Source organism: Somniosus microcephalus, chromosome 11 (genome assembly GCF_052327205.1).
Source record: "Somniosus microcephalus isolate GS21.2 chromosome 11, FLI_Smic_1.0, whole genome shotgun sequence".
Taxonomy (NCBI): domain Eukaryota; kingdom Metazoa; phylum Chordata; class Chondrichthyes; order Squaliformes; family Somniosidae; genus Somniosus; species Somniosus microcephalus.
In genome coordinates, this window is record NC_140997.1 from 203,687,615 (window position 1) to 203,700,095 (window position 12,481).

Here is a 12,481-nt window from a genome sequence, read left to right on the forward strand (position 1 = left end):
AGCAAGAGAAGCTGGAGGCTAGGATTGAAAGGGCACTCAGTGGCAGGCACCAATGGGAAGGCAAAGTGGTCTTGAACAGTAGAAATTGATTTGTTTTCCGTTTTTTTTTGGCAATGGTGCGCTTAACAATTTTAGCACGGTGAGGGAATGCTTGTGCAAAAGAATAGCAGAATAATCTCCAAATGAAGCCTTGGTAACTATGGAGCGAGGCTACGTGTCAGCGAGTGACTGAGTTGACTTTATTGCCAATGGGGAACCAGAACGACAAAGCTCATTTGGCAGTGCGCTGGATCATAGTCGGCTGAACATCTCCCTTAAGAGCTGTTCCTGCAGCTGTCTGTCAACTGGCACAACTCAGCTACTACTTTATGAGGGGGACGCAGCCTTCCGGAACATACATCAAAATAAGTATACATTTTGAAAATCAAAACAAGTGCCAATCACTGCAAATGGTAAAAACCGCAGCCAGCAAAAGCGGATCAGCCAGCCCTTGTACCTCTCCCTGTTACTCTACTTTGAAGAGGATGAGGAGGAGGATCAGGTGGACCACTGCAGAGATGCCACAAGTTGAAGAAGCACTGTAGGTAGCCTGTGGCTCCTACTCACTGGTATCCATGCCTACCTGTTTGCAGATCCAGACAAGACTACTTCACCGTATTCCCTCAGCAATATTTTCAAAAGCTGCATTTTCCTCACAAAGCTATAACTAATTGGTTCCCCAGGCTCAGTTGAAAATCTTAAAACTTAAAAAAAATTAAAATATTTAAAAACACTTTATGAAAAAAATTAAAGAAACCTTAAAATAAATTAAACATAAAAGGCTGTTAAAAACTTAAAATACACTTTCAGAAAAGTAAAAAATAAAAATACTTACAGACTCACCTGCAGGATGCTCTAGCTCTCTTGTGACCCTTAACTTTACAGCAGGTCCCTTGTGGCTTTTAACTGTAGAGCACCCTGGCCCTACATAAACAAGCCCCAATACCTGTGCTACGAATTCAGGTCTGCCGTAGATACACTCTCAGGTTCAATGGCATTAAGTTGCTCCCGTAAGTGGGTCCCACGCCCCTTACTTGCCGGTGTTGCCTCACACTACCCGTTATCTACCTATGCGATCGTGTAACCCAGGAAATGTAACAATGCATTCACCTTGCCACACACACAGGATACAGGAAACTTTCTGGTATCCGGCACGGACAGGACCGACGTGTGTTGCCGGTTCATCAACAATTCCGGATAACCGAACACTATAGTAAAAGATACGGAGCTCAGAGCTCCGTATAAAGCAACAAACCCTGTTGGCTTCAAAACAATCGGCACAAGTTGCAAGTGTCTCTGTAGCTTAGCAACAGCTTCAGCTACACCCTTGCACAGCAACAAATCAATTAAAAAAAGTAACTAAAAGTAAAAAAAGTTACCTGAACCGACTCCTGAATTTTGCCGGTGGATAGAGCGTTCCGGTTATTTAGGGGCTGGTTAATCGAAAGTTTCCTGTATTTAGTCTTTTGCACATGCTCTCATATGTGCTTCTCCAATCTTTTCAATGGCATACCGAGAAGATGAGGCCACATGCGAATCATTAAGCTGCTTTATTTCAGACAGCAAGTGAACATACAGAGCAATAATTATGATCAGACTCACTTATCTTGTCTTTGCGTAATAATACAAATTAATTGACACTCTAAGCTTCCCCACATCAGTGGGTTATCTAGACTGACAAAAAAAATAACTACTAACTGCCCTCCTGCATCAGAGCGTGCAACCTTTGTTGGATAGACTGACCAAAGCTTGCCCTAGCAGCGTCCATTTTCAAAATCTGACTGTTTCTGAACATGTGTTTTTCTCTCCTGTTAATTCTGACCCCAGGAAGTGGAACCTCGTCAACCTACCCTGGCAACTGCCCCTCCTGAGCTCCAGTGAATCGTGTCATTTCAACCAGAATACGTTCGAATGATCACTGAAATGTCCAAACTAATTTTCATTGTTTGAAGCACACTGGTTCAAACACCCGCATCTGAACGCTAATTTACATCTGGAAGTCCTACTGAACCTACGAATTTAACCTCTTGAGAGCTCAGTTTAACTTAACAGTAGCATTTTTTACATAGATTACACCAAGGTCTTCCCAAGACAACAAAGTCAGAAATCCAAAAATATGACGGCCTGTTTTGCAAGGCCATTGTGCACCAGCAAAGGCCACTGGACAAGAGGGGAGGTAAATAGGGTCCTGCAGCAAACCTCACCATTATTTGCATGTGGCATAACAAACAGTGGCCAAATAAGTCCATCCCCAGTGGGTGGGGGTGGGGGGCAGGTGCCAGAGGAAAATCTATCCGGCACTTTTCTGAGGTGAGGAATCAGTGTTAGGCCTCCCTGCCCCAATTTCCTCCCATTAACACTCTGCGTCTATCTGAAAATGGATGGGTTCCTGCAGCAAAATCCAGCCCATTCCATGTTTAATACAATTTGAACACCCAGTTCCTAATTACAATGTTATATGTTTGAGGTACATTTTAGTGTTTTTTTTAAAGATATTTCCTAATGGTAAATTTCAACTCTAAGCTTGACATGAATCTGGTCATTCATGTGGAAGTGACTTATGAAATAATACTGGGCGGCCTGCTGGTGGCGCTGTCCAGGGAGAGTATAAATACTCGGGCATGGGCCCAGCTTGCTCAGAACATTCTTTAACAGGAACTAGTGAAGGACACAACTAGACTTCCATGTTGTAAAACAGTTGATTAAAGCTTTGTTTAACGCTTAGACCAAGTGCCTAGTAGTTTTCTTACGTCAAAGCTTTTTTAAAAATTAATTTTAGCCATTTCACAATAAGCTGGTTATGTCAAGCTTACCTGTAGCACATGGATTGGTACAGGAGTTGACGGCATTGAGCTGGCTGAAGTAATACAAATGACCATTGGATTCAATTCCCTCTCTACTTCCTCAGACATGACTGATTTATCCACTGACACAGTGAAAAGGGCATCCAGTAGTCCAGGGATTAATGTGTCCATTCTATTTGTGACAGATTTATCTCCTGGAAGTGGAATGGAGAGAATCATTAGCAAAAGCACTTAAATTAAGTAAAATAAAAGGATGAGCAGTGAATCACTGCCACTTAGAGCTTGGTCTTTTTCAATAGAACTGCTGAATAGTGAGAATCTTTTATTTGAGTAAAACCACAGAAGCTTACAGCATAAAAGGAGGCCATTCAGCCGATCATACCTAGGCTGGCTCTTTGCTAGAGCAATCCAAGACTAGTGACGTTGCCCTTATCACTTCTCATAAATTCCTCTGCTTCAAATATTTATCCACTTTTACCTTAAAAGGGGCATCATCTCTGTCTCAACTACTCCAAGCATTCCAATGTTCCAATAACGCTGTGTAAAGACATTTCTCCTAACCTTTCTCCTTGTTTTCTTAGTGCATAGCCACCAATTTTAAACAGACTAATTAATTTTGTTTTTTGACTTTTTTTTGTAAATTAATTTTTGCTCATCAAGGTAATTGAACGTGCTTTTAAGCATATTTTTTTTCCCTTGGCACCTGGTGTCAGCAATAACCATTCCCTGGTCAGGTACAAAAATCTGGCTACTATTAATAGCTCTCCGTAGACACCTCTGCACGCACAGTCACCCTCCTCTTCGCCATCTATTTGCCTTAGCAACAACATCAGGAAACATGGGGCCATCTTCCATTTGTATGCTAACGATCCTAGCTCTACCTCTTCGCTTCCTCCATTGATCTAAAGGCTGTTGCTACATCTCCAACATGACTGACATTAAACCTGGGTGAACCAAAATATGCTCCAGCGCAATGTCGATAAAATAAAAGCCATCCTTTTTAGTTACTACTAACACTGTGGCCTTCACTCAATCAATCTCCCAGCTGTCAGCTCCTCAGGTTGAATCAGGAGAAAAAAGACTTGCATTTATATAGCGTCTGTCACAACCTCAGGACGTCGCAAAGTGCTTTACAACCAATGAAGTACTTTTGAAGTGTAGTCACTGTTATAATGTAGGGAACGCAGCAGCCAATTTGCAGCCGGCCATCTGCTTCTTTATGCCTGTTTTGGCCGGGCTACTGGCCATCGAAATTTTAATGAGGCCCAGCTGTTAAAATCAACCAGACCTCCCACAGAAACTCCCAGATGAGAAGTCCGGCACATCTCCCCCTGCCTTCTGCCTGGGAGTTAAAATCTCAGCTTCAGAAACCATTATGTTCCGATTGAATTTTTGATTACCTCACACTATGTATTCTTATTCTCAAGGCCATTCCTAACCAGATACTTAACCAACTTTTAAATGGATTAATTAATAGAGCAATAACTGCTGTTGCTTGTGCTGGGAGTGTATTCTAGATATCCATTACTATTGTGGGTAAAATAATTACTTCTAATCTCTTACCTTGCTTGAAGTTTGTTAATTTTGTACTCGGGTCCTCTAGCTTTGTGCTCACAGACCAAGTTAAATTATCCACTTGTCTGAGCATTTAAAAGGTTTTCAGAGAAAACATGTTCAGTTTTGTAACTCTGCAAATGAATCTCTTCGGAGCAGTATGCAAACATATTCTAAAATATTCTATGAATTAAGAACAAACTTTCATATATTGCATATGTACTCAGACCTCCCTAGATGCTGAGCTGCCAATTACTGTTCGGTCAAGTGCAGCACTTAGAGGAGGGTGAGATGCCTTGGCAATGGAGGAAGAGAACATTTATATGTTGTCACACATCAGCACTCCAGCAACTGGCCAGAGTGCAGTACTGTAGAAAATGTGGAAATGTCCACAGTTATCCACTTCCTCACAATAACAAACCTGTAGGATTCCAAAGATGGGAGAAGAAAGATTAAACAAAACTCAAAAACAAAAATATCAGCTTGGCTATCAAGTAATGTAAAATATAGGTGAAAGATTAAAAGTGAAATCACTGTTCAGTGCAACGAGCAAGTTGCTTCTAGATTTGGAGGCAATAATAGTTAACCAACTACTTAAGTAATTACAGTAAAATCAGCTGGGTCTTTTGAAGTGCTGTGGTTTACCACAAACGATGTGTTACCAAATCTCCAGAGAGTGAACCTTCCACACGATTAAAGCTGTTCCTGGAACAGCGCAAATACAACCAGCTGTATGGGCCATAGGCAATATAACAGAAGCAAATTCATTGTTGAAAGTTTAACATACATGTAGTTATTTGTTATACTATGCAACATTTTCTATAGTTAGATATGCATTTTAGCCTCTGTGCACTTTCAAGGGAATGTTATTAACAAAACAGTGATGGAATAATGATTTAAATTAGCTGTCAACTGGTTTAGATGACTCTGTGGCTATAAGTTGTGTGTCTGGTATCTGCACTAATATTCTGTGTATTTACAATCAAACAATGGCACATTCATAGGTCTGACTGAGCCAACTGTTGTCTGGATAATAAATGATTTAGCTTGCGGAAGATGCATGTAGCTGAACTTGTGAAATTTTCCACGTCAGCTCATTTTAATAATTATTCAAAGCACCTGGGGCAAATTGGGTCTTGTGCAGGAAGCTTGGTGATGGCGGGGGTCGGATTTCAGGGGTAACAGCAATTTTTAAAGTCTTGCTGCTGAGCTTTAAAGGCGAACTGTCTGAATTTGCCACAAACTAACTTTTGTGCAGAAAGCATTTGTTCAGGCTTAGTAAGATGGCTGAGGCAAGTTAAAATACAAACGGAAGAAGAAATGTTTTGAATCTGCCATGGAGTTGCTGCTGGAGGTGAAGCAAAGGAGGGCTGCCCTCTTTGCGGCAGAGAGTCACCCTACTCTACGAGTTGCTTTCTACACTGCCTGGAAGACTGGTAGAAAGAGTAAATGCCATCTCCTATGTGCACAGGATGATTGTGCAAATACAGAAGTTTTTAAGCATGAGGATAATTGCTAAGGTGAGAAAAGCCAGCATTTCCCTATGTTAAGTACATGGGCATAGTATACATGCCACAAACTGTTTAATATTAACATGCTGCACCTTGACTTAGGCTGCATATTAAGCACAGGCAACCTTTCACATCATTTACATATTGACATGTATATCTATACTGCAGCAACACACACTTTCTAGCTGGTGCTGAAGCATATAACTATTTTTGAACAGAAAACTTTGGAAGTTATGCCCACAAATTTATGCCCAGGTTAAGCACTAAACACAAGCGAGGAAGAGCAAGCGGAGGTAACAGCAGAGGAACAAGAAAAGCTAGCTGCATGCTGCTTGGTCATTGGCTCACACGCAAATTGGGATGCAGGGCACTTGAATGGTAATGTTTGTGCTCTTCCAGCTTCCACCATCTCAACAATGTGTATCTGCTTGCAAGACTGCACCTAACAGGAGAGAATGGTGTGATGCCAGAGGAGGCCCTGCCCAATTTAAGGTCCTTACGTTTACAGAATAATCCCAGATAACAGTAGCCCTGGAGTGAGAGATGGTGTCATAATCAAAACTACTATCATTCTTTTCTTACTCTTCCTCTCCCTACTGACTCACTCTGTAACACACTGGCATTCATTGCATTAAAGCACCATCGTACACTATACATTAGAATGTCAACTCTGTTCGAAGACTTATCTTGCTGCCGCTATTCTAACATGCTCTTGCTGTAATTCTACAGGCATCCCTGCAGAGCCAAAACCAGGGAAGACAAAGAAGCCATCAATGGACAGAACCATGCATCAGTCATTTTACCCGTCACAAGCACCAGAACAGCCACATCCGGTCTCTGGTCAGATTCAACTGGTCAGATTGAGGAAGTACCACCAAGTGAAGCATTGAGCACAAATGAGGAGGAGCAAGTGGAGGTGGCAGCAGAGGAACAAGAAGTGCGTGTCCATTTTTGGGCAGATGTATGTAAATGAGGCAGAAATAATGGCGTTACTATTTCTACCTCTTTTACGCTGAGTCTTAATCACGCTAGTATAAAACTGGCATCAGGGCTTGCTAGGTGCTATCCTGAAGATGGAAGTAAGGTTAAAGGGATCGCTTCTTCAGTTACTCTTGTAGTTAAAACCTAATTATTTTGTTATATCTGTTATTTTTTCTTTTTCATCTACTTTAACATCTGCCTTTGTGTCTTTTGGTCAGAGGTTGCTCCACTGGGCCCCACAAGGAAACCTTGGGACTCCTCTGCTCCAAGCTTCCTCCCCCCTCCTCCGACCGGGATTCTCCGACCGGAATTCCCCTCCAGGCGAATTTATCTTATACTGTACTCTGGGTCCCCGGCGGTAGCCTTGCGTCGCCTGATTTCAACAGCCGGGCAACCACTTCCCACCAACATCCCTGGAAACACTCAGCAGGTCAGGCAGCATCGAGGAGAGAGAAACAGAGTTAACATTTTGAGTCGGGGACCCTTCGTCAGAACTTTGTCAAGCGTGACCCCGAGCTTCCGGTCGCCTGTCACTTTAATTCTCTGCTCCACTCCCACTCTGATCTTTCCATCCTTGGCCTCTTACCCATAATCATAATCATAATCAACTTTATTGTCATTGTTAGTGCACAAGTGCAGTACAACGAAATGTAGGCTTGCGGCTCCCGAGAGTGTATATTTAGATTAAGACATTTAAACATTCAACATTCATTTGGCTTGTAATACATTAACATAAACATAACCATAATAAAGCGCATTGGCAGATGTGCAGGCTTTAGAGTTTATTTGTGGAGTTCAGTAGGATGACAGCCCTGGGAAAGAAGCTGTTCCTAAATCTGGTCGTTCGGGTGCGAATGCATCTGTAGCGTCTCCCAGATGGCAGGAGGGCGAACAGACTGTGGCTGGGGTGGGTAGGGTCTTTGATGATGGTCCGTGACCTCCGTAAACAGCGTTTCTGGTATATGTGCTCTATGGTCGGTAGCCGGGTGCCGGTAATGCGTTGGGCAGTTTTGACTACCCGCTGCAGGGCTTTCCGGTCATAGTAGCTACAGCTGCCACACTGTTCCAACGAAGCTCAACGTAAGCTCGAGGAACTGCACCTCATCTTTCTATTGGGCACTTTACAGCCTTCTGGACTTAACACCGAGTTCAACAATTTCAGACGAAAACCTGTATTTCTTTATATTTTTTTTATTTTTTTCTCACAGGCAGCTGTTAATGATGCTGCCATCATCATTCACACCTCATCTAGACACATCTTTTGTTTCTTATCTCGTCCCATTACCTCTCCTTTTGCCTCGCACCATCATCCCTTTTGTCAGTCAATCTCTCCTGCCTTCCATCCTATCACAGACCTTCCCTTTGTTCTTTCCTCCCCTCCTCCCTGCCCCTGCTTAAAAATCTCTCTTCTCTAACATTTTCCAGTTCTGACGCAGGGTCCCCGACTCGAAACGTTGACCCTGTTTCTCTCTCCTCGATGCTGCCTGACCTGCTGGGTGTTTCCAGCATTTTCTGTTGTTATTTCAGATTTCTAGCATCCGCAAGTATTTTGCTATTGTCCCACCAACATCTCGGCTGTTTGGGCTGCAAAGTCAGCAAGCAGTATGCTAATGAGGCCCGGCCATTAAAGTCAGTTGAGCCTGTTTACTGCCGCTCCCGCTTGCTTTGCTGCATTCCCGCCTGGGAGTTAAAATCGAGCCTTAGTGTGTATATATACCTGCTTAGGCATACTTTCTAGTTATTGTATGCCAGCTAAATAGTTACCATATTTAGATTAGTCTGGTTCCTTTTAGGTTTGTAACATTGCTTTCACAAGAGAACTCTTCTCAAGGTTAGCCGCTTTGGCAATGACGAAAAGTTCACATCAAAAGAAAGCTGTCAAGCAGACGGGCCAGGTCTGGGACCAGTCTGCAGGCAGTTATTAAAACTTTCCAGCCCTACCTCCTGGAGAAGACTTCAAAGTCATGCAGTAAACACAGCCTCAAAATAAGCATCATTAAATCTTTAAAGAAATGCTGAAGAATTTAGGAAGTGCAGCATGTGTTGCTAATTTGTCACAGGATGTGGGATAATGCTTGTACATTTTCTTTGATAAAAGTCTGTATTTTTATTCCAGTTCAATGAAAAGAACTCCAGCAGATTATAGAGGCAGGATTTTGACATCAATACATCTGAAATTAGTGCCAGTGAACAAAAAGAATGCGCCCCTTCCCCCATTTGCAGAATTTAAAGTTGCATAACCAATTTTTGCTAGGATTTCTAAGCCGGTACAAAAATAAATAAAATGCATCAACACTTAGTTGAATAACTGTAACTTAATTGTAAAAGTTGTTCAATTTTAGATGGATACAGAACTGCTGGAAAAAAGTGCGGAGATGGCAGCAATTGGTGAATAGGTCATTTTAACAGTAAGGCTAGTTTGCAAATTATTTCTGTATCTTCGGCAGGAGGGTTGCAAATGACTGTACTGGATACATTTGCAGTTTATGGATTAGTTCAGCATCTGTCAGATGAGGTACTGAAATATCTGAAGCACAGATACCATGACAGATATTTGCATGTTTCCTCATTTTAATGTAATGCTTTTGATTATAGCTAAATCAATAAGACAATAAAAGGGATACATACAATTGTGCCAACTGCATTATATATTGAAAGCATATAAAAAATGGATCATTAGAACAATGTAAGCTAAAGAATTCATTATTTTGAATACAAAAATAGTTGTGGAGACTTAAAACAAGCTAATGGAAGCATTGCAGATGCTGATCAACGCAATGACAAAATAGCTAATTTCAACGGCATCTGCTGTATGAACCACTGCTGCATTATCTTGTCAGCTAGATGGAACACCAGAACTGCACTCAAAAATGCATGAGAGGATTGACCAGGTTGCTTCAATAAAGCTGAACTTTATTTCAGCCAAATGTGGGTCCTAGCTCAGGAATTGAGGCAAAGGTAAGCTAAGGAATTAAGGATTTAAAAATAAAGCGAATAAGAAATAAGTTAAAATAAAATAAATATTAAGATAGCGAGGGTAAGTAAAAAATAATTATAAAATAAAAATATAAATAGTGAAAATAGAAAAAGGAGACCAGAGAAAGTAGAGGGAATACTGAATAAAATGGAGCAGAGGAAGAGTTATTACATCCTTCATCTCTACTTAATTTTTTTAGGTGTTTATTATCGTAATAGATACTCCTATCATTGTGTAGCATATTATTGTAATATTAGGATTTCACAGCATGCTTCTTAAAAAGTGGCTAATCCAGGGAGCTTGGAGATGCTAGCAGTCTAAGGATTAATTAATTAGATATAAGGCAACACGCTACTGTTGTTATAATACAGGCCACACAGCTCTGAATTACATTATGCCAAAACAAAAAAAGTAGAACTTAGAAATAAGTTGAATAGTCTCACTTTCAGCTTAAAATCATATCTACCATGAAGAAACACAAGAATCATTCAAGTTAGCACACAAATCCCACGGAGAAATATAAACACACAAAAAAGTATTACGACAGTAATTTCATTTGGTTAAAATAAAGTGTTTTCCTTCAGAGAGAGGGCAATTACAGAAACCAGGGAGGATGAATGTGGAGTAGACTGTCAGCTGCATAAAAGTTTAAACCTATAGGATATGCCAGAATTGTAATAATATATCCACTGCATATTTTCCCTATTCCCTACCATTTAGGATTACTGTACTATTATCTGTGTCCACTCACCAGCAAGAAGAAGCCTAAAGTCCAGGTTTATCGCACCTGAGACTTGTTTCTCTTTCTTTTTCTGACTTCGCTGCTGTGTGTTCGAAGGTACAGCCTCGTTCTTGGCCATTTCCGTTGGTTTTGCTGCAAAGAAATCTGGACATGCTTAGGTTCAGTTAGAGACACAGGGACGGATTTTCCTGGAAATTTGCGCCGAAACAACAGCTTAATTATGGCGTAATGCCGATTTTCAGCATAAAAGATTGAGGAAATTAAGGCATAAGTCACTGATGACCTTTTAAAGGTTCACGCAAGTTTCCTCAATCTTTTGTGCCATTTCCGTGAAACAGTCGCTGAAGCCATACACTAACAAAGCTCCACGAAGCTATGCAAAAGAGCAGCTTTTGGGCTGTAAACTTGCGCCTGAAAGTTTCGGTGCAGCAGGACCCAGTCATATATTTGGTGTTTTCTGGCGAGTTTTTTTTTCCTCACTAAGATCTACACTGTATTTTTGATCAGAATTTGTTACATTAAAAACTGAAAAGCTTTCACAATTGCATTTTCTGAAACATATTGGGCTTGATTTTGTCAGCGTTCAGGGGTTGGGTTTGGAGGCGGGACTGCTGGCAAAATCAAAAAGATTGGCAGCGGGTCTCAAACCCACTTCCAACCCGCCTCCAATCAATCTTCCCGGGAGTCGGGTCCCCAATTTGCGCAGGGACCCGACACCTAGCGGCGGGAAGACGATTATAGCCACTTAGCTGCTTGTTAACAGGTAGTTAACAGGCAGTTAAGAGGCTTTTTCCAATTTTGCCAGGTCGACTGCAGGCTTCCCGATGTCCGGACTCCATGCCAGGGAAGTGCGGCGTGTTGTGAGTCTACTGTAATGTTTCTTCATTGATGACAGTTGCAGAAGTGCTGTGAAGGATCCACTGGTACACTGGTGAGATTCAGAGGTAAGAAATGCTGGGAAAATCATTTTTGAAGTATTTAGACTTTTCTGTAGGTACAGGTACACTATCCCTTATCCGAAAGCCTTGGGACCAGCTGAGTTTCGGTTTTCGGAATTTTTCAGATTTCAGAAGGTCTTATTATAAGACTGGGAAATTTGTATTTAATATAAATTTTAAAAGTTCAGGCTATCTCTTGTGACTGTTCCATGTCTCATTCCCCTTACTGCTTCTCTGGAAAGCCGGATATCGGCTGACTCCTACTAAGCTGGCCCGCAAATCAGGTCGGGGGTCGGGTGGGGGGGGGAGAAAAGAATATCGGACGGGTCGGGGGGTCAGGTCGGGTCGGGTGGCGGGGGAGAAAAGAATATCGGACGGGCCGCGGTTCGGTTCAGGTCGGGTCGGGGGGAGAAAAGAATATCGGACGGGCCGCTGCAGCTATCGGACGGGCTGCTATATTGTTGGGTTCACTCTCCCGGTACCTCCTTCGCACTGCCCGGCTCGGCCTGCAATCTCCTACCCAGGAGGGAACTCTGTGACCCTCTGCCCTGCTCAGCGTAAGTCGTGCGCCACTCTGGTCATGTTGTGCGCACGACTTACGCTGAACGAAAAAACTTTCGGTTTTTAGAGGTTTTCGGAAGTTCGGATAAAGGATAGTCTACCTGTAATAAGGTTTGAAGTGTTTGTGTAGTCCCACCTCATTTCACCAGTGACAGATTGCTTCTATAACCTCACCTGCAGCTGCCATCTGTTTTATCCTAAGGAGAGAGCTGTCAAACACTGAAAAATCATCTGTCAAACAAAAATGAGCGTGTCCCCTTTAAGAAAACCTGCAGATGACACGTCATCAACTGACGTCATCTGACACCGGCTTTCTCTTAATTGTCCGGCAAGCCCACAGGGTGGGCTTAACAAGGCCAATTGACGCAAAATAG

The 12,481-nt window shown here is 42.1% G+C and overlaps 1 protein-coding gene across 2 annotated transcripts in view; it reads right to left on the reverse strand.

Annotated features, from left to right (window-relative positions):
* cfap92 (cilia and flagella associated protein 92 (putative)) overlaps positions 1 to 12,481 on the reverse strand; it is a 209,436-nt gene that overhangs the window by 117,731 nt on the left and 79,224 nt on the right. For both annotated transcript variants that reach the window (XM_086001721.1, XM_086001722.1), the window contains exons 8-9: positions 10,618 to 10,740; positions 2,853 to 3,037 (exon numbers count right to left, since the gene is read on the reverse strand). In XM_086001721.1, coding sequence (XP_085857847.1) covers positions 2,853 to 3,037; positions 10,618 to 10,740 — 308 coding nt within the window. The remainder of the gene's footprint in view (positions 1 to 2,852; positions 3,038 to 10,617; positions 10,741 to 12,481) is intronic.